The 23,252-nt window shown below is 44.3% G+C and overlaps 1 protein-coding gene across 6 annotated transcripts in view; it reads left to right on the forward strand.

Moving 5' to 3' along the window:
- The first annotated feature begins 9,376 nt into the window (after positions 1–9,376).
- Positions 9,377–23,252, forward strand: part of WDR35 (WD repeat domain 35) — a 79,595-nt gene continuing 65,719 nt past the window's right edge. For 4 of the 6 annotated variants that reach the window (XM_073335942.1, XM_073335947.1, XM_073335944.1 and 1 more), the window contains exons 1-3: positions 9,377–9,527; positions 10,495–10,612; positions 22,953–23,024. In XM_073335942.1, coding sequence (XP_073192043.1) covers positions 9,504–9,527; positions 10,495–10,612; positions 22,953–23,024 — 214 coding nt within the window. In that variant the 5' untranslated portion in view covers positions 9,377–9,503. Of the gene's footprint in view, positions 9,528–9,634; positions 10,087–10,494; positions 10,613–22,952; positions 23,025–23,252 lie in introns of those variants that run through there. The other 2 variants (XM_073335946.1, XM_073335945.1) reach the window with 2 other exon arrangements.

The following is a 23,252-nucleotide window of genomic DNA, read 5'->3' on the forward strand; positions in this document are numbered from 1 at the left end:
GACTAGTAGTCTTGACTGTGTGAGGTGGCATGGAGAGGAATTCCCAAACACATTGTTTACTGATTTGGTAATGATCTAAGGAAACTTTGTATTATGTGCTCACTTGTAGGAGGGGGAACTTTTTTTAAAACAAAAAACATGTCACATGGCTTAGGAGAAAGAGGAGACATTAGTCAAAAGAACAAAATGACCATGTAATAGAACTTAAGTTCTCCAAAATCTCAACCTTCTGTATCTAGGAAAATGTGTGATCTTTCCAGTAAGCTGAAATGTAGAATAAGGGGATATGCTGCCCCTGCTTAAAAAAAATTCCTCACAGCACTTTGAATTTATGGTTTCACCCTTCCTCCCCTACCTCCTCCTTCTCTGAGAAGGATACAAAGTTTGAGATTCCCTGTCATATCCAAGATTGCACAACTTTGCCTTTGCCTCCATCTTGGCTCTCATTGCCTCCCATTCCTCCTAATTTATACCCCTGCTTTCCCAAGTATGGCTAGATGTTTTAATTGCAGCTAGTCCTCTTGGTTTTAGTGGCCTGGGTGGGACCTAACTAATGTACACAAACTCCCAAAAGGGAAACTGGTGGTACTGAGGGCACTCATGTTCCAAGCTTATGTTAGAACTGATAGAGCAAGCATGACAGCAGATGTCCAGTTTTGAGCCCTCATATCAACATCTTGCATCTGTCCCAACTCTGCCAAGTTAGTAGCAGTTACAGGACACCTATCTTTTCTTCGTTATTCTTCTGGGCCCCTCTGGATGTTGTGACTAAATATCCCCCAGTCTGTCTAATGAACAACTTTGTTTCAATTCACCTTACACCTTTTTCCTTTGGGAAAGGTGATGGGGTATCAAAGGATTTCTGATGGAAGTATTTTTCTTTTTGTTATGCAAAGATTTATTAAACACTTCACAAATGTGAGGAGAGAAGTGAAGGCTCCAGTTCTGGGGTATAGTAAACTGTTACTTGGATAAACATCCTCAAAATCCTGTGGGGCTTTTATTTTTTGGAGGATCAATCAGAAGAGTGGGCAGGAGAGCAAAAGCAACAAATCTAAGACTTATATGGTAACTAATTTATAGGGATAAACTAGGCTTTCTGTTAACCAAAGTTTCTGGAACAGAATGAAAACACCCACCAAGGATATCAGGGTGGACATACACAGTTCTCCAACAAAATTCACAGCTGCTTTTTTTGTAAGGTCTAATTTGAAATCCCTCCCCCACCTAGGAAAGTGCATGGGACTCAATGTAGCTATTTTTAGCAGGATGCAGTACTGGGATTTGAACTAGTGGTTCCAGGGAATCTAGGTATTTCAATTATAAGGCTAATATCACTAAATCTATTTGGGGTAAAGCTGTTGTAGTATGTCCTTCAGAAACCTGGCAATATATCTCTCTGGTAATATTGTACAAAAGAACATGGCTAAGCTTATGAATAAGCTTTATTGCAAATAGCTAATGTTTTCTTTCAGGGTTACTAGTAAAACTTACAGCTTGCACCTTTGACTTGACTGTGTAGCAATGATCACCATTTCCATTGAAATAAAGTGCTCAGCTCAGCACTTCACAGGACCAGATTCTACCTCTGTAAAGAGAACCAGGTTCTGAGGTAAACTGGGTACCTCAGGTGTTGTAGACTTTGTAAAGTGCTTTGAGATCTCCAGATACGATGATGTAGTAGTAAGTTGTTCAAACCTTTTTATCCCTCTGGTCTAGAAAGGAGGATTATTATTTTTTAAAAATGCAGTTGAGAAGGTATGTAAATTGAGCTTGATAGAACTCTAGCTGCTAATTTATGTTGCCCTTAATCAACCAGACTAGATGTGTCCAAGAAGTTGCAAGTGTATCAGTACAAGCAGGAGCTTGTCTAGAACTACTATTTGTGTCACTTGAAAGCAATTGTTCTTTTTATTGTGCTTAGTCATTTTAATTTGCACATCTGATGACAGTTGCTTTGGTATTATTGACCGCTTACTTGTCAAAGACCTCCAGGAATGCCTTGGTCTTAGTAATAAAACTGGTGTCCCATGCAGAGGTGCTAGGATATGGTCACAGCAACCATGCTATATAAGGATAATTTAAAAAGAGATCAGCTGTATTTCAGTATGTACTATAAGCTGTACAGTGTGTCAGTTTTCCAGTAACTTTTTTATTCCCTATTTAAAAGTAAATACAGGAAAAAATAAAAACATCCATCTTGTACTGGATATATAATGTACCAAATCATATAAAACCATGAAATGACTCGATGTAGAGAATTTAATGCCTCGGGCATCTGTCCATTAAATGGGACTATTAAAAGTTACTATATCCAAAAGTGAATTTAAGATCAGCACACTAATGTTGAAAGCTTTTCTCTTCTGTTTCAGACAGTATTTATATTAAGAACTGATGTTGCTGACTCATTAATAAAAATGAGCCTGGAAAAACATCTAAAGTCAGTGAGACACACTCTTTGATTCACAGTCATGGAAGAAGATATGAATTGTATTTAGCACAAAATCATCCAAAATATGTAAATTTTTAAAATGCCTGTCTTCAAGAAACACTGGATTTTTTTTAAATTAAAGATTTCCCCCCCCCCACACTTTTTATAGCAGCAAAATATAAATCTAAAAACATAGTCAATTTTAATGCTGTTAAAACATTAACCATAGTGTCAACAATACACTGCTGTTCAGGGTCTGATATGGCTTAATGACTATTTAAGTATTTATCCATTGTGGAATAGTTGTTAGACCAGACAGATGGAGAGAGAATGTAACTCTGTAAGCCAGTGTTAGGGCATCCTGGGAGGTGGGAGATCTTGGGTCCAGTGCCTGTACTTCAATCACTCTTAGTTGGTTCATACTGGAACAGCTTCAACTGGAGATTGAGGGAGCACCCAGAGCAGAATACCCCAGAGCTCTATGCTTAGGGCAACCTCCTGAGAGGTGGGAGTTCCCCTGCTGGAATTTTAATATTTTAAACTAATATGAGAAACTACCAAACAATTTAACCATAACTTCCTTTACTGAAGCCAAAGGCCAAATGGTACTTTCACAATTGCTCTAAACATGCCTAAATAATAAGCAATTTACTGCATCCAAATGTACATTTGATCAAGATACTTACAAAGGGCTATTCCCAGGGGTGCTTAGACCCATATTGGTCACCTCCAACATGGTCAGCCAGGTATTAGCAATGAACCCTTCAAGAGTTTACTTTTTTTATACCCTTTAACAAACAAGCAATGTCTCTGCCAATTACTAACTTGAACTAAAAAAAAAAAAAATTTTTAGACTATTCACCCTTATTTTCAGCCTTAATCCAATTAAGATTTACAACCTCCTTTTCCCCAAGGCCTTTCCTCACCTCCTTGGTGCTCAACTTTTTTTTTTAATTGCACCTAGACTTTAACACTGATGCATGGGTTGGGAAGCCCTATGTTGGCTCATTTTTAAGACGGATTCTTTGTCTTTAAAGCCATCTGCAGTCACCCCTATTGGTCGGAGGCTTTCTTTTTAGAAACTTTCCCTTATCTTATTCTTTGAACCAGACAGCCTCCCTACTTCATTCCTTCTCACCATATAACCTTTACCTTCGATTTCCTTGTTGGGGCCTTTCTTTACAACACACTTTTCTTAGTTTAAATGTGGTTAATTCCAATTCCATATTTACCCTACTCCCCTTGTTCAAATCCTTTCTCTTTGTCTGGCAGAAACTGAGCAATTGAACCTGGGTCTCCCACATCCCGTGCAAGTGCATTAACCACTGTGCTAAAAGTTACAAAGTAGGTAGGGCTACTTCCTCTTCTTGTGGTCAGATTCTGAATGGGAGCCAGTAGGTGGCCTCTGAGCATGCCTACCAGATCAGGTCCTGCATGAGACTCAAGCAGACACATGCCTATCTTCCTCTGGTTTGTGAATCACTCTGGGGCTTAGGCAAGAGATAAGTGTCCAGATGTCTATAGGGAGGCAGCAGTGCACATGCCCAGAGGCAGAAACTTAAGTGCTGAGGGAGCTTTTACCCTGAAAATGTAGGTGCTAAGTGAATTTAGGTGCTTACCAGGTTTGGCAGGAGTTTTGTGGATCACAATGGAGCCAAAATGGGGGACTTGGACACCTAAATATGAGGTTTAGATGTCTAAGTACCTTTTGTGGATCTGGGCCCAAGTGTACAATGAAGTGAGACTATCTTACATCTAATTAACTTTGCTTACATCCCTGTGTAGCCTCCATTTACACATACTTTAGATTTATAGGATCAGAAGTATGCCCTTGTATTCACATACATTGCTGTGCATAATTTAAATTTATTATACACTAACAAGAAGTTAGTATTTCCTTTTAACATATAGATGCTTGCATTTGAGGAAAACCCCTCAGGGCATCATATATTTGGTAGTAGAAAAACAAATGTTACAATATAAGAAATAACACTCTTATTTTTATTTAAAATTGAGCATTTCAGCATGTTCAACTAAAGAATGTAACTAACTGAACTTTCCTAACCTTAGAATTCTGAATAAAGATGGTGCCTCTTGCTATGGAATGATTTAATTATATATAATTATTCACTCTTTGTTAAACCTATTTTTTTGTGATTTTTAATTTTTGTATTTTTGACTTAAAAAAAAAAAATCCCAAAAGCCTAACAACCTTTATAAGTATATGGCCTCTTTCAGTTTTGTGACCGGTTCAACAATTCAGCTTCATTTTAGTTTTTTCATAAGAAAGTGCCTGAAATCTGAAAATGCCTTAGTGTAAACACTGGGGCCAAATTCTGCTTATTTATATACCCATGCAATTTCACTGAAGTTTACACGGTATAAACTGTATTTGGCCTATGGTTTGGTAAAATGGCTGTCTCTTTAAATTTTCAGATTGCAGGCAGATATAATCAGCATACACCTGCACCCATGAAAAAGGATGCTTCAGTTGTTAAGAAAAGGAGTACTTGTGGCACCTTAGAGACTAACCAATTTATTTGAGCATAAGCTTTCGTGAGCTACAGCTCACTTCATCGCTCTCAAAAGCTTATGCTCAAATAAATTGGTTAGTCTCTAAGGTGCCACAAGTACTCCTTTTCTTTTTGCGAATACAGACTAACATGGCTGTTACTCTGAAACCTGTCAGTTGTTAAGGTGTTAGCTTAGGACTCAAGAACCCCAGGTTCAATTCCTTGTTCTATCTCAAGCTTCCTGTGTGTCATTAGGCATGTCGCCTACTGTCTAACTTTGTTCCCTGTGTACAATGGGTGTAATACTTGCTTACCTCACATGGGTGGTTTTAGTGTATTTAATCTTAAGTGAAAGGTGCTCAGATACTATGGTATATAGGGACCATAATAAGTATCTAAGCTAGATATGTGAATCACAGAGAGAGTCTTCTGATTTGCTTTTCGTTTGTATGTAATGGTCCATAGAGAGCAGCTGAGAATAGAATTGCCTAACATGGCAGATTCCTTCAGGGGCAGTCAGAGACTAGACCTCCCCACTGTTGTTGGGAGCCACCATGCTGTCCTGCCAATGAATATTCTCTCCCTTTCTCTGGTTGGTGGTATACAGTAATAGAGACAGCAGCATTAGAGGGAAACCTGACCTAGCCTACACTTGGAAGTAGCTCAGATTAAGGAGTTGGTATTTAGCAAGTGGTGTATATACTACACCTGAGGGAATTCTGCACACTACTTTAAAATTCTGAAATGTTGTCAATAAATAAATGTGGAGGCTGCAGTAGGGTAGTGGGCAGCATAGACAGAGGTGTGAGATCAGCCTACAACCCCCAGGACATGGACATGGCAGTGAGGCTGCACCCTACCCTGACATAGTGCAAGGGCCAAGTCTGCCCAAGAAATTGCCTGGGGCCCTGCCCCTCTGTGCCAAGCACTCTAAATGTAGGCAGACAGGCTCAGCCCAGCAGGATCCAAGTGTGGAGGGGCTTAGTGTGGGGAGATCTACATGTGGGATGATAGGGTTCTGTGTGGAGCAATATGGGTGCAGGCGGCTTGATGTGGTGGGATCTGGATGAACGGGCTTGTTGGGGCATTCTGGGTGCTGGCTTGGTGTGGCTCAGTGGGGTGGAGGGGCTGGGTGCTTGGGGCTTGTTGGAATGGTGTAGGTACAGGTAGGGTGGGGTTTGTTGCGGTGAGGATTCAGGTACAGGGGTGGGGCCCAGATGCAGGGAGGTGGGGCTTAGAGTGGAATCTGGGTGTAGGGGGCTCTGGATGCAGACGGTGAGGCTTGTTGAGGTATGGGTTTGGATGTAGGGGGCTTGGTGGGGAGGGTTCTGGGTGCAGGGAGTGAGCTTTGACAGGACTATCTGGGTATGGTGCAGGTCCAGATGCAAGGGGGTTGGGCAGACAGGAGCAGCTCCCGGTACAGTGCCCCCTGCCCCCAGACACACAGAGCTGAGGAGCGATGGAGGCAGGAAGTGGAGAGGTGTGGAGCTTCCTGCAGCTGGAGAGGTTTCTCGGGGTAGATCTGACAAAGCCCTGGCTGCTCCTTGCTGGGGAAGAGGAAGTCCCATCCTCCCCAGGCTAGCCAGGACTAGCAGCTGAGCCTGTCAAAGGGTGGAAGCCACGGGCTGGGGCAGCCCTACCCCACTGCTTCTGCCCAGTGATTTCTCTCTGTGCTCCTGGGGCCTGAAATGATGCACCCACACTGCTCGGGAGCAGCGCATGACTGCTCTTGCGGCTTACCTTTACTTCCCCATCAGAAAGTCATTTTTCTGCAGGGGACATGAATTCTGCACACATACAGCGGCACAGAATTCCCCTGGGCGTAATATACATTACAATTGAGAAAAAAAGTGTAGATTGACATCTGGGGGGGTTGCACTGATAAGTCAATCAGGATTTACCACTACTTGTAACTGAGTTAAACCCAACTCAAGCTCAACTGGTGTGTTATTTTTGTCTACAATTAAGGGTCAGTACAGTGAGTGCTAGCCAATGATTGCTGAAACAGGACTGTTTGGCAATGGGGGGAATTTGCAAACACATCTAAGTGACTTGACAGTCTACATTCCATTTTCAAAAGTGATTTAAGTCCCGTCTGTGTTAAAAGTTGAACCTTTTATTAAAAATACAGACTAGTATAGTTAAAGCAGTACCACATACCCCCCCCTCTCCCCCCAGTGTGAATGCAGTTATCTATGTAATAAGTTTCCAGGACTGTCATGCTGTGAAGCAAGCTACAAGAACAGCCGAGAGCTCTTTTTGTTCAAAATATCACCAGGCTCAATTATCACTGAGTTTTTCAGTCTGTTGCTATCTGATTTTTAAGTTCTCAGCCATTCTGACTTTATGAATTACTCTAGTGGTACGTCATATGGGTGTAAGGCATGTATTTTTGCCATGTCAAGAATCCAAGAGCATTGTGATATCAAAGATAACTCAGCCATAACTCTTGCTCTGCAACTAATTTCTGTGCTACAATTTCATTGGTTTTATAAGGGAGACTGCTCAGATGGTGGATAATTTGGACCAACTATCACTTGCACAAATCTCCCACCACAACCACTCTAGACACACAACACAACCAGCCACCCACCCAGTATACACAATAATCCTGAACACACAGCTGCTCACCACACCGGGACACACACACACAAATCAACACACTGCTGCCAGCACACACAGACAAAAATCAGCACAACCACATGACCCACACACACAATGACCACAAACATCACCCTGAAGCCTCCAATGCACATTGAGTCAGTGCGAAGGGAAAGAAAACACTACATGCACCGCTGAGACCTATTTTTGTTTAGAATACCTCCAGGCTCGATCATCACTGAGATTTGTGGTCTGTTGTTGTGCAAGTTTTAAATTCCCAGTTGTTTTTAGTTTTTTTATACAGGACTTCTAACAAATTATAAATACTAGTTTATCTTATTCCTACACACGGAATTAAACACTGTTGAAAATCCCACAAGGCACCTATTTGCATCTTCAGATGCTTAAATACACAGGTGCCAGATTCCTCCAGTTCCCAGGTGGGCTCAACCCCCCACTTCTGCACCCCACCCCGCCTCTTTCCTCCCCATCCAGTTCTGCATCCTCCCCTGAGTGTGCCCTGTCCCTGCTCCTCCCCCTTCTCCCCACAGCACTCCTGCAGGCCATAAAACAGCTGATCACGATGGGTGGGAGGCACTGATCAGTAGGACTGCCGAGGAGCTGGCTGCTGGTTGGTGCTAAGCACCCATTAATTTTTTTCTGTGGGTGCTTCAGCACCTATGCTTAAATACCTTTAAAAATCTTGTCCTGTAGGTTGGATTCGTAAAGATATCTAGAAACCTGGCCCTAACTCTCAGGTGGGTGCAAAAATGTTAACCTACGCCTATACAACACCAGCACCCATGGGAAATATAGGGTGTGGTCAGGGGAGGTTGGTGAGGAGGCTTGAACCAGAGAATCCCACCATCTTCAACTGGTGAGAGGACACAGCATGACTCAGGGGGGCTATGCTTCATTAGAGCCTCAAAAACGGGTCCTCCCAATCAATATTGTCTCAGGTTTACATGCCTGGTTTCTGAGGCAGCTGGTTGTCATACAGGGCTCCCTGGGCACCAACCACTTGAGATCAGGGCCAGGGACAGCCTGGGTGAGGATGAGATGGAAAGTGCAGTTTTAGCAGCATATGGGAGTTGGGGAAAAGTTTCAATTGCAATAATCTTGCCTCGGATTAACCTCATTGGCTACGATACTGCCACTGCTGTTTTCCTATCGCCCTGATGTGAACAACAGAGGGGTGATCACCTAGAGCCACGTGGGCCTCCCTAAGGTTTGTCTTCGCTGCACATTAAGCACGGGTCTGTGGGGCGCAGGCTTGTGGACGGGTGTATCCAAGGCTGTGCTAGAGGCGCCAGGCTGGATGGTGAACCCAGGTTCCGAGTGGCCAGATCCCGCTCCCGCAGCCGGGCGCACACGCCCACGCCGCACTACACAGGCCTCTGACTCAGATCTGCGGCTTGAACTGCGTCCACACTGCAACACGGCAGGGCTTGGACCCAGTCCAGACGCGGACCCGCCCCCTCAGCGGGGTCCTGCGGACCCCAGCCACACGGATGGGTGTGTGAGCAGCAGGGGCCTGAGCCGGAGCCAGCTCAGCACAGACCTGGGGAGGGAGGCGCCCCCCAAATCCCACCGCCCTCGGGGACCGACAGGAAGGAGCCGCGATCAGGGCTAGCAGCACCCAAGGGAGCGTCCCCCACCGGCTGCTCTGGGCGGCCCCGGCCACAAACCGGGAGCGATGGGGCTGGACGAGCCCCGTCCCCGCTCACCACGCCGGCGGGGAGGGGCGTCAGGCTAGCCGGGGGGTGGGGGGGGGCCAGAACTTGTGAGTCGCGCCACCGCCCCGGAAGTGAACGTGTTTACTTCCGGGAGCGGGCTCCGGCGGTGGTTGCCAGGGAAGCCGGGTTGCTAGGGAGGCAGCGGTAACACGCTCCCCTTTCAGGCACCCCCAGGCCTCCGCTGCCCCCCCCCCCCATTTCCCCGCCCCTGGTCTCCGCAGGATGTTCATCTACCTGAGCAAAAAGGTGAGTGTCCCGGCGGCCTGTCTCAGCCGGGGGGCAGAGCACCGAGCCCGCCCTGCGGCCGGGGTCACAGGCCTAGTGGGAGCCGCCTCCGCGGAGACGCCGGGCCCTCTCCGCTACGCGCGGGCAGGGGCCTCTCCCCAGCGGCGCCGCCCCCTCCTCCCAAAAGCCGCAAGGGCCCGGGAGAGCTGGGATCTGATCCGCTCCAGCGCTGCCCTGGGTCCGGTCTCTTCCCTCCGGGCCCCCAGCTGCAGAGTGCGGCTGAAGCTCCTGACCTGCCCGCCTCCCCGGGGTGCGGAGCCTCTTCCCGGCAGTCCCCCCCTCGGAGCTGAGCCCTGTCGAGCAGCGGTGCCAGGATGCTGGGCAGACTCGGACCGATTTTAAGGCCAGAAGGGCCATGAGACTGGCCTAGTCTGGCTTCCAGGCTGACCTGAGGCAGAGACCCGTAATTTCTGCATCAAGCCTGCAATCTGTTAGAGTTAGTGCATGGCGCTGAGCACTGAAGAGATGTGGAGACTGGAGCCCCTATATTGCCTTCCTTAGGCACCCTAGAGAGATCCCTGTAAGTCCAAGATGAGCAAATCCCCAGTGTCCTTATCCATTTCTCCCCTAGTGTTTCCCTCACAATCAGAGCAGTTGGTGCGAAAGATAAATAAGTGGACCCCTACGTTAGATGTTTTTAAGAAATGTCCTATTTTTATTGATTATTACTGTTAGACTTCCCCTTCTCTATATTTGATTCCCTTGGTTTGTTTATCGTTGTATAATTTTACGTGAATGGCCATTACTGTATTCTATCAACTTTTAATTGTAGTCATGTGCTTACAATTCTGATAAGTTGCTGGAGGAATTTATATTATGATGCACAGTAACCCAAGTGTATTTGCTTAGTGTTTGTGGTTGGGATATTTTCAAAATAAGACATTGTTGTTATTGATCAATTAAATTGAAAAATATTTCTTTCTTAAAGATTGCAATTCCTGGTAACATTCGGCTAAGATGTATATCTTGGAACAAGGACCAAGGTTTCATAGCATGTGGTGGAGAAGATGGATTGTTGAAAGTTTTAAAATTAGAAACACAGACAGGTAAATGAAATTTGGAGCAAAATCCACCAGGTCTCTGAGTACTTAAAGTGGTACTCTTCTTTGAAAGTGACTTTGAATATGATATCGTGGGTAGGGCTGTCAAGCAATTAAAAATTAATTGTGATTAATTCCACTGTTAATAATAGAATACCAATTATTTAAACATTTTTGGATGTTTTCTACATTTTCAAATATATTGATTTCAATTACAACACAGAATACAAAGCCAAGACTATAACAGGGTTAAAAAAAGAACTAGATAAATTCATGGAGGTTAGGTCCATCAATGGCTATTAGCCAGGATGGGTAAGGATGGTGTCCATAACCTGTTTGTTAGAAGCTGGGAATAGGCAACAGGGCATGGATCACTTGATGATTACCTGTTCTGTTAATTCCCTCAGGGGCACCTGGCATTGGCCACTGTCAGAAGACAGGATACTGGGCTAGATGGACCTTTTGTCTGACCCCTTGGGGCCATTCTTATGTTCCTAAAGTATACACAAAAAGAAAAGGAGTACTTGTGGCACCTTAGAGACTAACCAATTTATTTGAGCATAAGCTTTCGTGAGCTACAGCTCACTTCATCGGATGCATACTGTGGAAACTGCAGAAGACATTATATACACAGAGACCATGAAACAATACCTCCTCCCACCCCACTCTCCTGCTGGTAATAGCTTATCTAAAGTGATCACTCTCCTTACAATGACAGGTTTCAGAGGAACAGCCGTGTTAGTCTGTATTCGCAAAAAGAAAAGGAGTACTTGTGGCACCTTAGAGACTAACCAATTTATTTGAGCATGAGCTTTCGTGAGCTACAGCTGAAGTGAGCTGTAGCTCACGAAAGCTCATGCTCAAATAAATTGGTTAGTCTCTAAGGTGCCACAAGTACTCCTTTTCTTTCTCCTTACAATGTGTATGATAATCAAGTTGGGCCATTTCCAGCACAAATCCAAGTTTTCTCACCCTCCGCCCCCCCCACACAAACTCACTCTCCTGCTGGTAATAGCCCATCCAAAGTGATCACTCTCCTTACAATGTGTATGAAAATCAAGTTGGGCCATTTCCAGCACAAATCCAGGTTTTCTCACCCCCCGCCCCCCAAAACACACACAAACTCACTCTCCTGCTGGTAATAGTTCATCCAAAGTGACCACTCTTCCTACAATGTGCATGATAATCAAGGTGGGCCATTTCCAGCACAAATCCAAGCTTAACCAGAACGTCTTGGGGGGAGGGGGGTAGGAAAAAACAAGGGGAAATAGGCTACCTTGCATAATGACTTAGCCACTCCCAGTCTCTATTTAAGCCTAAATTAATAGTATCCAATTTGCAAATGAATTCCAATTCAGCAGTTTCTCGCTGGAGTCTGGATTTGAAGTTTTTTTGTTTTAAGATAGCGACCTTCATGTCTGTGATTGCGTGACCAGAGAGATTGAAGTGTTCTCCAACTGGTTTATGAATGTTATAATTCTTGACATCTGATTTGTGTCCATTTATTCTTTTACGTAGAGACTGTCCAGTTTGACCAATGTACATGGCAGAAGGGCATTGCTGGCACATGATGACATATATCACATTGGTGAATGTGCAGGTGAACGAGCCTCTGATAGTGTGGCTGATGTTATTAGGTCCTGTGATGGTGTGTGTGTGTGTGTGTGGGGGGGGTGACAAAACCTGGATTTGTGCTGGAAATGGCCCATCTTGATTATCATACACATTGTAGGGAGAGTGGTCACTTTGGATAAGCTATTACCAGCAGGAGAGTGAGTTTGTGTGTGTGTGTGTGTGTGTTTTGGGGTGGGGGGGGGTGAGAAAACCTGGATTTGTGCTGGAAATGGCCCAACTTGATTATCATACACATTGTAAGGAGAGTGATCACTTTAGATAAGCTATTACCAGCAGGAGAGTGGGGTGGGAGGAGGTATTGTTTCATGGTCTCTGTGTATATAATGTCTTCTGCAGTTTCCACAGTATGCATCCGATGAAGTGAGTTGTAGCTCATGAAAGCTTATGCTCAAATAAATTGGTTAGTCTCTAAGGTGCCACAAGTACTCCTTTTCTTTTTGCGAATACAGTAACACGGCTGTTACTCTGAAACCTGTCCTTAAAGTATACAGTGCTCAGTTTGTATTTATTTTTTATTACAAATATTTGCACTGTAAAAAAGAAACAAAAGAAATACCTAATACAATTACTGTAATGCAATCTCTTTATCATGAAAGTTGAACTTACAAATGTAGAATTATGTAAAAAAATAAAAATACCTGCACTCAAAAATAAAACAATATAAAACTTTAGAGCCTACAAGTTCACTTAGTTCTACTTCTTGTTCAGCCGATTGCTCAGACGAACAAGTTTGTTTATATTTGCGGGAGATAATGTTGCTTGCTTCTTGTTTACAATGTCACCTGAAAGCGAGAACAGGCATTCACGTGGCACTGTTGTAGCTAGCGTTGCAAGATATTTACATGCCAGATGCACTAAAGATTCGTATGTCCCTTCATGCTTAAGCCACCATTCCAGAGAACATGCGTCCATGCTGATGATGGATTCTTCTGGATTTGGATAGATAACAATCCAAAGCAGTGCGGAACGACGCATATTCTACCCCTGGGGGAATTCTGCTCCGCAAAATTAAAAATTCTGTGCACAGTATTTTAAAATTCTGCATATTTTATTTGTCAAAATAACAATATAATCACACCAGTTTCAATTATTTTTATTCATTTATTTCAAAATATCTGTCAGCAAGTATGTGTGTAAGAATACAGACAACAAAAAAGATTCAGGAAATGCTTTTTGACAAATAGATTCCTTACTAGGCATATTAATACAGAACTCTGAGTAATAATTCAGTTAAACTACAATAAAGAACTGTATTTCCCGCACCCCTCAGAAGCAGGAGGAGCTGAGGGAGATGGAAGTAAATTGCTGGGAAGGAGCCTAGGTGTGAACTTGGAGGGTTGTTGGGTGGAACTGATTTTTGGGGGGGGGCGGGGAGGGATTGTTAGGGAGCTTCCGCTATGCAGACCCTGGCTGACCCCTAGCCTCTCCCATTCAGTCAGGCACATCTGCCCATGTCCCTGTGTCTCCTTGCACCCGCTTGTGTCCTTGCACCCCCGTCCATATGTCCCCCCACCCCCACTCAGACACCCACTCCCCTCATCCCCATGTGGCCCTGTACCCTTCCTCCTGTCCCCATGTGGCTCTATACCTCCTCCCCCATCCCCATGTGTCTCTGTGCCCCCACCCAGCACATCCCTGTCTCTGTGTCCCTGTATCTTCTCCCCCTGTCTCCACGTGTCTCTATGTCCCCATCCAGCCACTTCCTTGTCCCTATGTAGCTCTGTACCCTTCCCCCATCACTATGTGGCCCTGCACCTCCTTCTCCCTGTGCCTCCACTCCCATTTAGCTGCTGCTCCAGTCTGTCCTCCCCCACTAGCCCTTATGATCCCCTGTCTGACCCCCCCCAGCACCCCACGCTGTCTGTCTCCCAATAGCCTCTGTGTCCTGACCTGGCTTGACAGGTGCTGCAAAGAAGGCAGGCTCTTTCTCTCCCCTGGCTGTCTGGGAGCTGCTGCTGTTCTTGCACCACAGCACAGTCTGGTGGGCAAAAGGTGGAACTGCAGCAACATTTCGGCAAAAGCTTTTTTCTGCGCAAAAATTTTAAAATATGCGTGGGTCATCAATTATGCACGTGCGCAATAGCGCAGAATTCCCCCAGGAGCAGGGCTGGCTCTAAGCACCAGCAAAGCAAGCAGGTGCTTGGGGCGGCACATTTCTAGGGTGGCATTCTGGCACTGGCTATGCCGCCCCTAGAAATGTGCCCCAGCTCGCCTCCGCTCCGCCTTCGCCTCCTCCCCTGAGCACGCTGCTGCGGCTCTGCTTCTCCCCTCTCCCTCCCAGGCTTGCTGTGCGCGAAACAGCTGTTTTGCATTGCAAGCCTGGGAGGGAGGGAGGAGAAGCTGAGCAGCAGCGCGCTTGGGGGAGGCGGCGGTGGTGGAGTGGAGATGAGCTGGGGCGGGGAGCGGTTTCTCTATCCCCCCCGTTGCTTCCTGTGCTCCCCCCGCCCTCACTCACCTCCGCTCTGCCTGCTCCCCTGAACGCGCTCCCTCTTCCTCGCCTGAGAGGGAGGGGGGAGAAGCGGAGCTGCAGCTTGTTCAGGGGAGCAGGCGGAGTGGAGGTGAGCTAGGGCAGAGGGTTGCGAGGGGGGGAGCTGCAGGAAGCAGTGTGGGGGGAATGTGGCACGCCCGGGGGAGGAGGCGGGGCCAGGGATTTGGGGAAGGGTTTGGGAAGGGGTAGAGTTGAGGTGGGAGTGGAGGGGGCACAAAAAAAAAGCAGGGGCAGTCAAAAATTTTTTTGCTTGGGGTGGCAAAAATCTTAGAGCCAGCCCTGCCCAGTAGTAATATTCATTTTCATCATCTGAGTTAGATGCCATCAGCAGAAGGTTGATTTTCTTTTTTGGTGGTTCATGTTCTGTAGTTTCCACATCAGAGTGTTGCTCTTTTAAGACTTCTGAAAGCATGCCTCACACCTCATTCCTCTCAGATTTTTGGAAGGCACTTCAGATTCTTTAACCTTGGGTTGAGTGCTGTAGCTACCTTTAGAAATTTCACATTGGTACCTTCTTTGCGTTTTGTCAAATCTGCAGTGAAAGTGTTCATAGAATCATAGAATATCAGGGTTGGAAGGGACCTCAGGAGGTCATCTAGTCCAACCCCCTGCTCAAAGCAGGACCAATCCCCAACTAAATCATCCCAGCCAGGGCTTTGTCAAGCCTGACCTTAAAAATATCTAAGGAAGGAGATTCCACCACCTCCCTAGGTAACGCATTCCAGTGTTTCACCACCCTCCTAGTGAAACAGTTTTTCCTAATATCCAACCTAAATCTCCCCCACTGCAAATTGAGACCATTATTCCTTGTTCTGTCATCAGCTACCACTGAGAACAGTCTAGATCCATCCTCTTTGGAACCCCCTTTCAGGTAGTTGAAAGCAGCTATCAAATCCCCCCTCATTCTTCTCTTCCGCAGACTAAACAGTCCCAGTTCCCTCAGCCTCTCCTCATAAGTCATGTGTTCCAGTCCCCTAATCGTTTTTATTGCCCTCTGCTGGACTCTCTCCAATTTTTCCACATCCTTCTTGTAGTGTGGGGCCCAAAACTGGACACAGTACTCCAGATGAGGCCTCACCAATGTCGAATAGAGGGGACCGATCACGTCCCTCGATCTGCTGGCAATGCCCCTACTTAAACAGCCCAAAATGCCATTGGCCTTCTTGGCAACAAGGGCACACTGCTGGCTCATATCCAGCTTCTCGTTCACTGTAACCCGTAGGTCCTTTTCTGCAGAACTGCTGCTAAGCCATTCGGTCCCTAGTCTGTAGCGGTGCATGGGATTCTTCCGTCCTAAGTGCAGGACTCTGCACTTGTCCTTGTTGAACCTCATCAGATTTCTTTTGGCCCAATCCTCTAATTTGTCTAGGGTCCTCTGTATCCTATCCTTACCCTCCAGCGTATCTACCTCTCCTCCCAGTTTAGTGTCATCTGCAAACTTGCTGAGATTGCAATCCACACCATCCTCCAGATCATTTATGAAGATATTGAACAAAACCGGCCCGAGGACCGACCCTTGGGGCACTCCACTTGATACCGGCTGCCAACTAGACATGGAGCCATTGATCACTACCCGTTGAGCCCGACAATCTAGCCAACTTTCTATCCACCTTATAGTCCATTCATCCAGGCCATACTTCTTTAACTTGCTGACAAGAATACTGTGGGAGACAGTGTCAAATATGGTAGAATGTGGGTAAAACACAGAGCAGGAGACATACAATTCTCCCCCAAGGAGTTCAGTCACAAATTTAATTAACACGTTATTTTTTAAACGAGCATCATCAGCAGGAAGCATGTCTTCTGGAATGGTGGTCGAAGCATGAAGGGATATATGAATGTTTAGCATATCTGGCACATAAATATCTTGCAACGACAGCTACAAAAGTGCTATGCGAATGCCTGTTCTCACTTTCAGGTGAGATTGTAAATAAGAAGTGGGCAACATTAACTCCCATAAATGTAAACAGACTTGTTTGTCTTAGCAATTGGCTGAAAAAAAAGTAGAACTGAGTGGACTTGTTGGCTCTAAATTTTTACATTGTTTTGTTTTTGAGTGCAGTTATGTAACAAAAAAACCCTATATTTGTAAGTTGCAGTTTCATGATAAACAGATTGCACTGCAGTACTTGTATGAGGTGAATTGAGATACTGTTTCCTTTGTGTATCATTTTTATGGTGCAAATATTTGTAATACAAATATAAAGTGAGCACTGTACACTTTATATTTTGTGTTGTAATGGAAATCAATATATTTGAAAATATAGACAATCCATAAATATTTAATACATTTCAAATGGTTTTCTATTATTGTTTAACAGTTCAATTAAAACTAAAAATAATCGTGATTAATTTTTTTGAGTTAATAGTTAACTGCATTTAATTGACAGCCCTAATTGTGGGTTTCCATAAAGACTCTGAAAACACACACACACACACATCAGATGTATAGAGTAAAAGGATGCCGTTTTTACAGTCATATTAGTTAATGTCATTGTCGCTTAAAATCATACTTTAAAAATGCAATCTAATTTATTTCAATCATATGCCTATCTCAGTGCATTTTTGTCTGATTAGTATCTGTCATCTAGGTCTAAATTCCTTGGAACAGAGACTGTGGGTAGAATTTTCAAAAATGCTTAAACCTCAGATCCACAAAGGTAATTAGGTGCCTAAGGCCCATTTTTAGGCATCACTGTGATCCACCAAACCTCCACTGGGCTACCGCCTAACCTTGTAGGGATAACCTCACTTGGCACCTAAATATCTCTTGTAAAAGTTCGCTAGGCACCTAAGTGCTGGTCTTCACTACGGGGAGATCAACACTTCTGCAGTTGATGCAGCAGAGGTCAATTTAGTGGGTCTAGTGAAGACCTGCTAAATCAACGGCAGAGCTCTCTCTGATGGAGTAAGGGAAGGGAAGTTGACCAGAGAGTGCCTCCCGTTGATGCAGTGCAGAGAAGACACCGGGGTAAGTCGACCTAAGCTACGTCGACTCCAGCTACGTTATTTATGTAGCTGGAGTAGTGTAACTTAGGTAGACTTACCCCAGTAGTGAAGACAAGCCCCAAGTTTCAGCCTCTGAGCATGGGCACTGCACCCTCACTCTTGGTGTCTGCCCCCTATGTCCCACCTAGGCCTGAGTATGATCTACTAACTGGAGGAAGATAGATGGAGGAGTGCCTGTCGGGCCTGACCCAGTAAGTATACTCATAGGCTCCCTCGCTCTGCGAAGCAGCCAGTAGGGAGAAGGAGTCCTTCCCTTATACCTTTAGCCCAGTGGTTACTGTATTTCCCTAAGATATAGGAGATCTCCAGTTCAGTTCACCTCTCTGATTAGAAAAGATTTGAACAAGGATCTCCCACCTCTCAGATGAGTGCCCTAGCCACTGGAATATGGGATATTCTGTTGAATATCTCTCCAGATGAAGTTGTTCCACTTTAATCAAATAATTGAATAATTAAATATTAATTAGGTCAGAGAGGGTGACAGCCACTGTATATAGTCCAGTGGTTAGGGCTAACAGTTGTAAAGAAGGCTCTCCTCTCGCCCCTGCCCCCAGCTGTTTTGTGTGGATTTTAATACCTGCCTAACTCTGTCTTGCAAGAAGTGACTTAGGTACCTAAACTATCTGATTCTAGGAGAGGGTTTCCCAGTCACGAATCACAAGACAGGTGCCTCCTTCAGCTCTGATTGAGGCACCAACATCCAAAAGAGGGATGGGGCTTGGAACTCACCCAGCTCATTGGCATCTCCCATTGACTAACTTCTGTCCTCTGGAGTCTGTGCCTTCTCGTGGCGGGACAGCTTGCATGCTCCAACCATCCCCAGAGTCTGTGTCTGTGGGGGATTTTTGCTCCTAGTAGGTTCAACCATGCCGGATTGGTCTGTGGGGAAGGGGCCAAACAAAACAGACACCCTGGTTCTCCAGGTTGGGGGTTAGGCTAACAACCCTGTCCCATAAAAAACAAAATGTTATGGAAATAGCAATGGATAAATCAACCATTACTGTGTGTGATGGTCTTCAGGAGTCAATGACCCACATGACTGCCAGTGGTGAAAGCTGAAAGAAGCCACTCGCATGAAGGCTGAAGTGCTCAACACCAAGACAAAAACCAAACTTGGTTTTTGGAATGTACGAACAATGTACGAAACAGGGAAGCTAGCTCAGGTCACAGGAGAGATGAGATGCTTCAGCTTACACATCCTGGGTATCTGCGAGAGCAGACGGATGGAATCAGGAAGATTAACAGCCTCGGGAGAAATTTTGCTGTATTCTGGACGGGATGATGAACAACATCCTTTTGAAGAGAGTGGAGCATTCCCTGCCTGAATGGAAGTCCATTAGCAGCAGACTAATGAGAGCCAGACTGAAAGGGAAACACAATAATATCCCCCGATTCAGTGCTACGCTGCAACAAATGACAGTGATGAAGAAGTAAAGGACAAATTCTACCTTACATTGCAGGAGTTAGAGAGAGTACCATGCCATGACCTAACTATCATCATGGGAGACCTGAATGCCAAGGTCAGTAAGGACAACACAAACAATGACAGAGCAATGGGAAGACGTGGGTGTGGCACCATGAATGAAAATGGAGAGAGCTTGTTGATTTCTGCAATATGAATGACCTAGTCATTGGTGGAACCCTATTTCAACATTGTGAAATTCACAAGCTGATATCGTGTTCTCCAAATGGCAGAGATAAGAACCAGATTGACCATATGATGATCAATGGCAAATGAAGACGCTCCCTGACCAACGTGAAAGTGAGAAGAAGTGCAGATGTTGGCAGCGACCACCACCTTGTGATAGCCTCCATCAAGCCAAAACTGACAAGTGTGGGTCTACCAAACAAGGGACATAGATGTGACATTGACAAGTTAAAGTCCCCTGAAATACCGAAAGCCTTCGTTCTGTAGTTAAAGAGCAGGTTTCAGACACTTACAGACCTTGATGAAGAGGAGGGGAATGTAGATGAGGATATCAACAAGAAGTGGGACATAGTAATAGCAATTTATAAACAGAGCAGTGAAGCCTGTCTAGGCTACAGGCAGTTGAGAAGAAAGGATTGGATTACACCCAGCACATGGAATACAATAGAAACCAGACGAGCCCTGAAGAAAAAAGTTTTAGATACAAAATCCCAGAAGTTAAAGGACAAATACCACGAGCAGTATAGCAAGGCACACCGGGAGGTCAAATGCCTTGTGAGAGTGAACAAACGACATTATATGGATAATCTGGCAACACAAGCAGAGGATGCAGCTGCTCGTGGTGAACAAGGAACCAGCTACAAAATGACGTGGCTTATTAGTGGTAAACAGCAGACACCAACAAACACTTTCAGCAGGGACAAACAAGGCCACCTACTAACAACAGAAACGGAACAAGAAATGCACTGGATAGCGTATTTAAAAGAATTGCTGAACAGGGAGCCACCTAAAGAGGAAGCAAACATCCCGGAGGCAGAAGAAGATCTTGATATGAACAGAGACACTCCAGCTAAGGAAGAGATCATTCAAGCCATCAAATCCTTAAAAAATGGGAAAGCTCCTGGCAAGGATAACTTTAATACAGAATTGTTCAATGTGTCATCCCTGAGTTAGCAGCATCTAACCTGGCCCCTCTGTTTACATCAGTCTGGGAAAGGGAAAAAGTGACAGATGTGTGGACCAAATGGGGTTATAGTGAAGATACCAAAGAAAGGAACTCTCAGTGATTGTAATAACTAGCGTGGTATCACACTTTTATCTGTGCCAAGCAAAGTATTGTGTAAAATCATAGTCCAGCATATATCAGAGGCAGTTGATAACGTTCTCGGAAAACAGCAAGCCATTTTTCGGAAAGGCTATGAAACATAATAGAACAGTGCTTAGAATGGCAACGGCAACTCTACATAAACTTCATAGATTTTGAGAAGGCTTTTGATAGCATTCGCAGGACCAGCCTATGGCACATTCTGCGAGCATATGGAGTCCCTCTCCATATAATCAACATTATTAAAAGCTTTTATTTCAACTTTATACGCAGTGTTGATCACAGGGTGCTCAGTTTTGAAGTCAAAACAGGAGTACGTCAGGGGTGTGTCATGTCTGCAATCCTATTCAGCATTGCCGTTGACTGGGTAATGCAGCGTACAACAGAAGACATGCCAACAGGCATTAAATGGACACCCTTCTCATCCCTTGAAGACCTGGACTTTGCAGATGATGTTGCTCTCCTATCACATATCCAACACCATATACGAGAAAAAACAACTCGACTCAATGCATTCAGCCAGCAAATTGGACTGAAAATCAGCTGCAATAAGACATATATCATGACCTTTAATATTTTCTCACCATCACCATTACGGATAGAGGATTATGTTCCCACCAATGTAGAAACATTCACATACTTGGGCAGCACCATTAGCCAGGATGGTGGAACAAGCCAGGACATCCGAAAGAAAATCAATAAAGCCAGGAACACCTTTAGGAGCTTAAATACAGCCTGGAAATCATCAAAATGCAACACCAAAAACAAACTCAAGATTTATCAGGGCTGCATACTTTCAGCATTACTTTATAGTGCAGAATGCTGGGGAATGAGAAAGTAAGACATGTCCAAACTGTCTTCATTCCATACAGCCTGCCTCAGAAAAATCCTCCATATCTTTTAGCCCAGAACAATGTCAAACCAAGATCTATTGACACAGTGCAGCCAAGAGGATATGAGCACCATCATTGCCAGGAGGCGGTGGAGATGGATCGGCCATGTGCTTCGGATGGAAACTGATTCTATCACCAGAATAGCAATAAGATGGACACCTGAAGGCAAGCGAAAATGAGGCCATCCGAAAACAACATGATAAAGAGCTGTGAAAGCCGAGCTGCAAAACCTGGGGCACAGCTGGGGAACCCCTGAAAGACTTGCCAAAAAACAGACAGGAGTGGATGAGCTTCGTTGCTTCCCTAAACGCCAGAGGCATAATGGGAACATGATGATGATGATTGATTGATTGATTGACTAACTTAGGTGCCCCTCCCTCCCCAGTGTGCTGGATTTTGTGGATTGTATTCTAAGGTACCTGTCTCTATCCATTCATTATATAGGGAGTCTAGGCACCTAACTCAGGCTTTGTGGATCCCATTGTTGTTCCAGTGATTTTTCTAGGTCCCTAAAAGTTAGGCATTGGGACACTCAGCCTTGCAATGTCTAAGCCTCTTTGTGGATCCAGGCCCATCTATGCTAGAACTAAGGGTGATGGGGCTGCTACCACACCCCCTGATTTGAGGTAGTTTCCATTATATACAGTATTTACAATTTGGTTCAATGGCTCTCAGCAGCCCCACTATAAAAATTTGTTCCAGCACTACTGTCCAGGCCTAAGTAATGTCAGAGAAATCTGTTAAACAGTTTGAGAGTTCATTTTAAAATAAATATGTTAGTCAAATTTTTATTTATTTGTTAAGCGCCAATTCCCAACCCTTGTCAATGAGATTTTGCTCCTAATCCATTTAGGATTTACTTTTAAAAGTCCTACCCTATGTCTATTTATGTTCTGTACCAGTGCAGTTCTGAGCACATGGTTGGTGCTTAACAAATAATTAATAATACGACATTTATTTTGAAATGAATTCTCAAACTGTTAGGTTGATTTCTCTCAGATATGAACTCAATCCAGGTAGCTCACTCTTTTTAAACTGAATGAATATTGACTGCTGGCCAGCATGTTGCTATTTAAATATGAACTGTAGCGTGAGGAGTAAAGGTTATGCATATATATTTGTAAGTCATGTATGCAATTTATGTTGCTCTGATTATTGTTAATCATTCTTCTGTTATACAGTGGAGCCTAGAGAGCAGGCTCAGTGCATTTTACAAGTTAAGATAAGTAAATTTTAGGAAAGGGAAATAATAAGGCTTTTTCAAGTTCTTGTGCTTTTTCAAATGGAAAATAAACAAAGGGAGTTGGCTTTGGTTTCTCTTCAAGTCTCTGGATCCTGATGAGAGTCTGAGCTTGGGGAGTAGTTGGGGCGAGTTCAGATGCAGCTAACAAACTGAGATGTAGATAGAGAATGGTCCACATCTTGCAATATTTTCTTCTGAGAGTAGTTTTATTGAAGTCAATGGGATTGACCACATGAGTTAGGATTACAAGATCTGATTCCACATGTACAAGTTGATGTATTTCATTTATTACAAACAGTTTTTATAATATTTTATTTTTGTTTAGATGAAGCTAAATTAAAGGGACTTGCAGCTCCTAGCAATCTTTCAATGAATCAGACCCTTGAAGGTCACAGTGGTAAGAGTTACATTATGCTACTCTGTCATCTTCTGTTTAATACTAAAAAAGCTAAAGGTTGGAGTAAAAATACAAGCTGTTAATATTCTGTTATAAAATTGATAAAATAATTTTATTGTTGTGTCTTTTCCTACTATAAGACTGGAATAGAGATTACCAACATAAATATCAGTCATGTAATGGCTTGGCCATCTACTATTATTAATTAATCCAAGGAAATAAGTATTT

Source organism: Lepidochelys kempii, chromosome 3, assembly GCF_965140265.1.
Source record: "Lepidochelys kempii isolate rLepKem1 chromosome 3, rLepKem1.hap2, whole genome shotgun sequence".
In the NCBI taxonomy this organism is placed as follows: Eukaryota; Metazoa; Chordata; order Testudines; family Cheloniidae; genus Lepidochelys; species Lepidochelys kempii.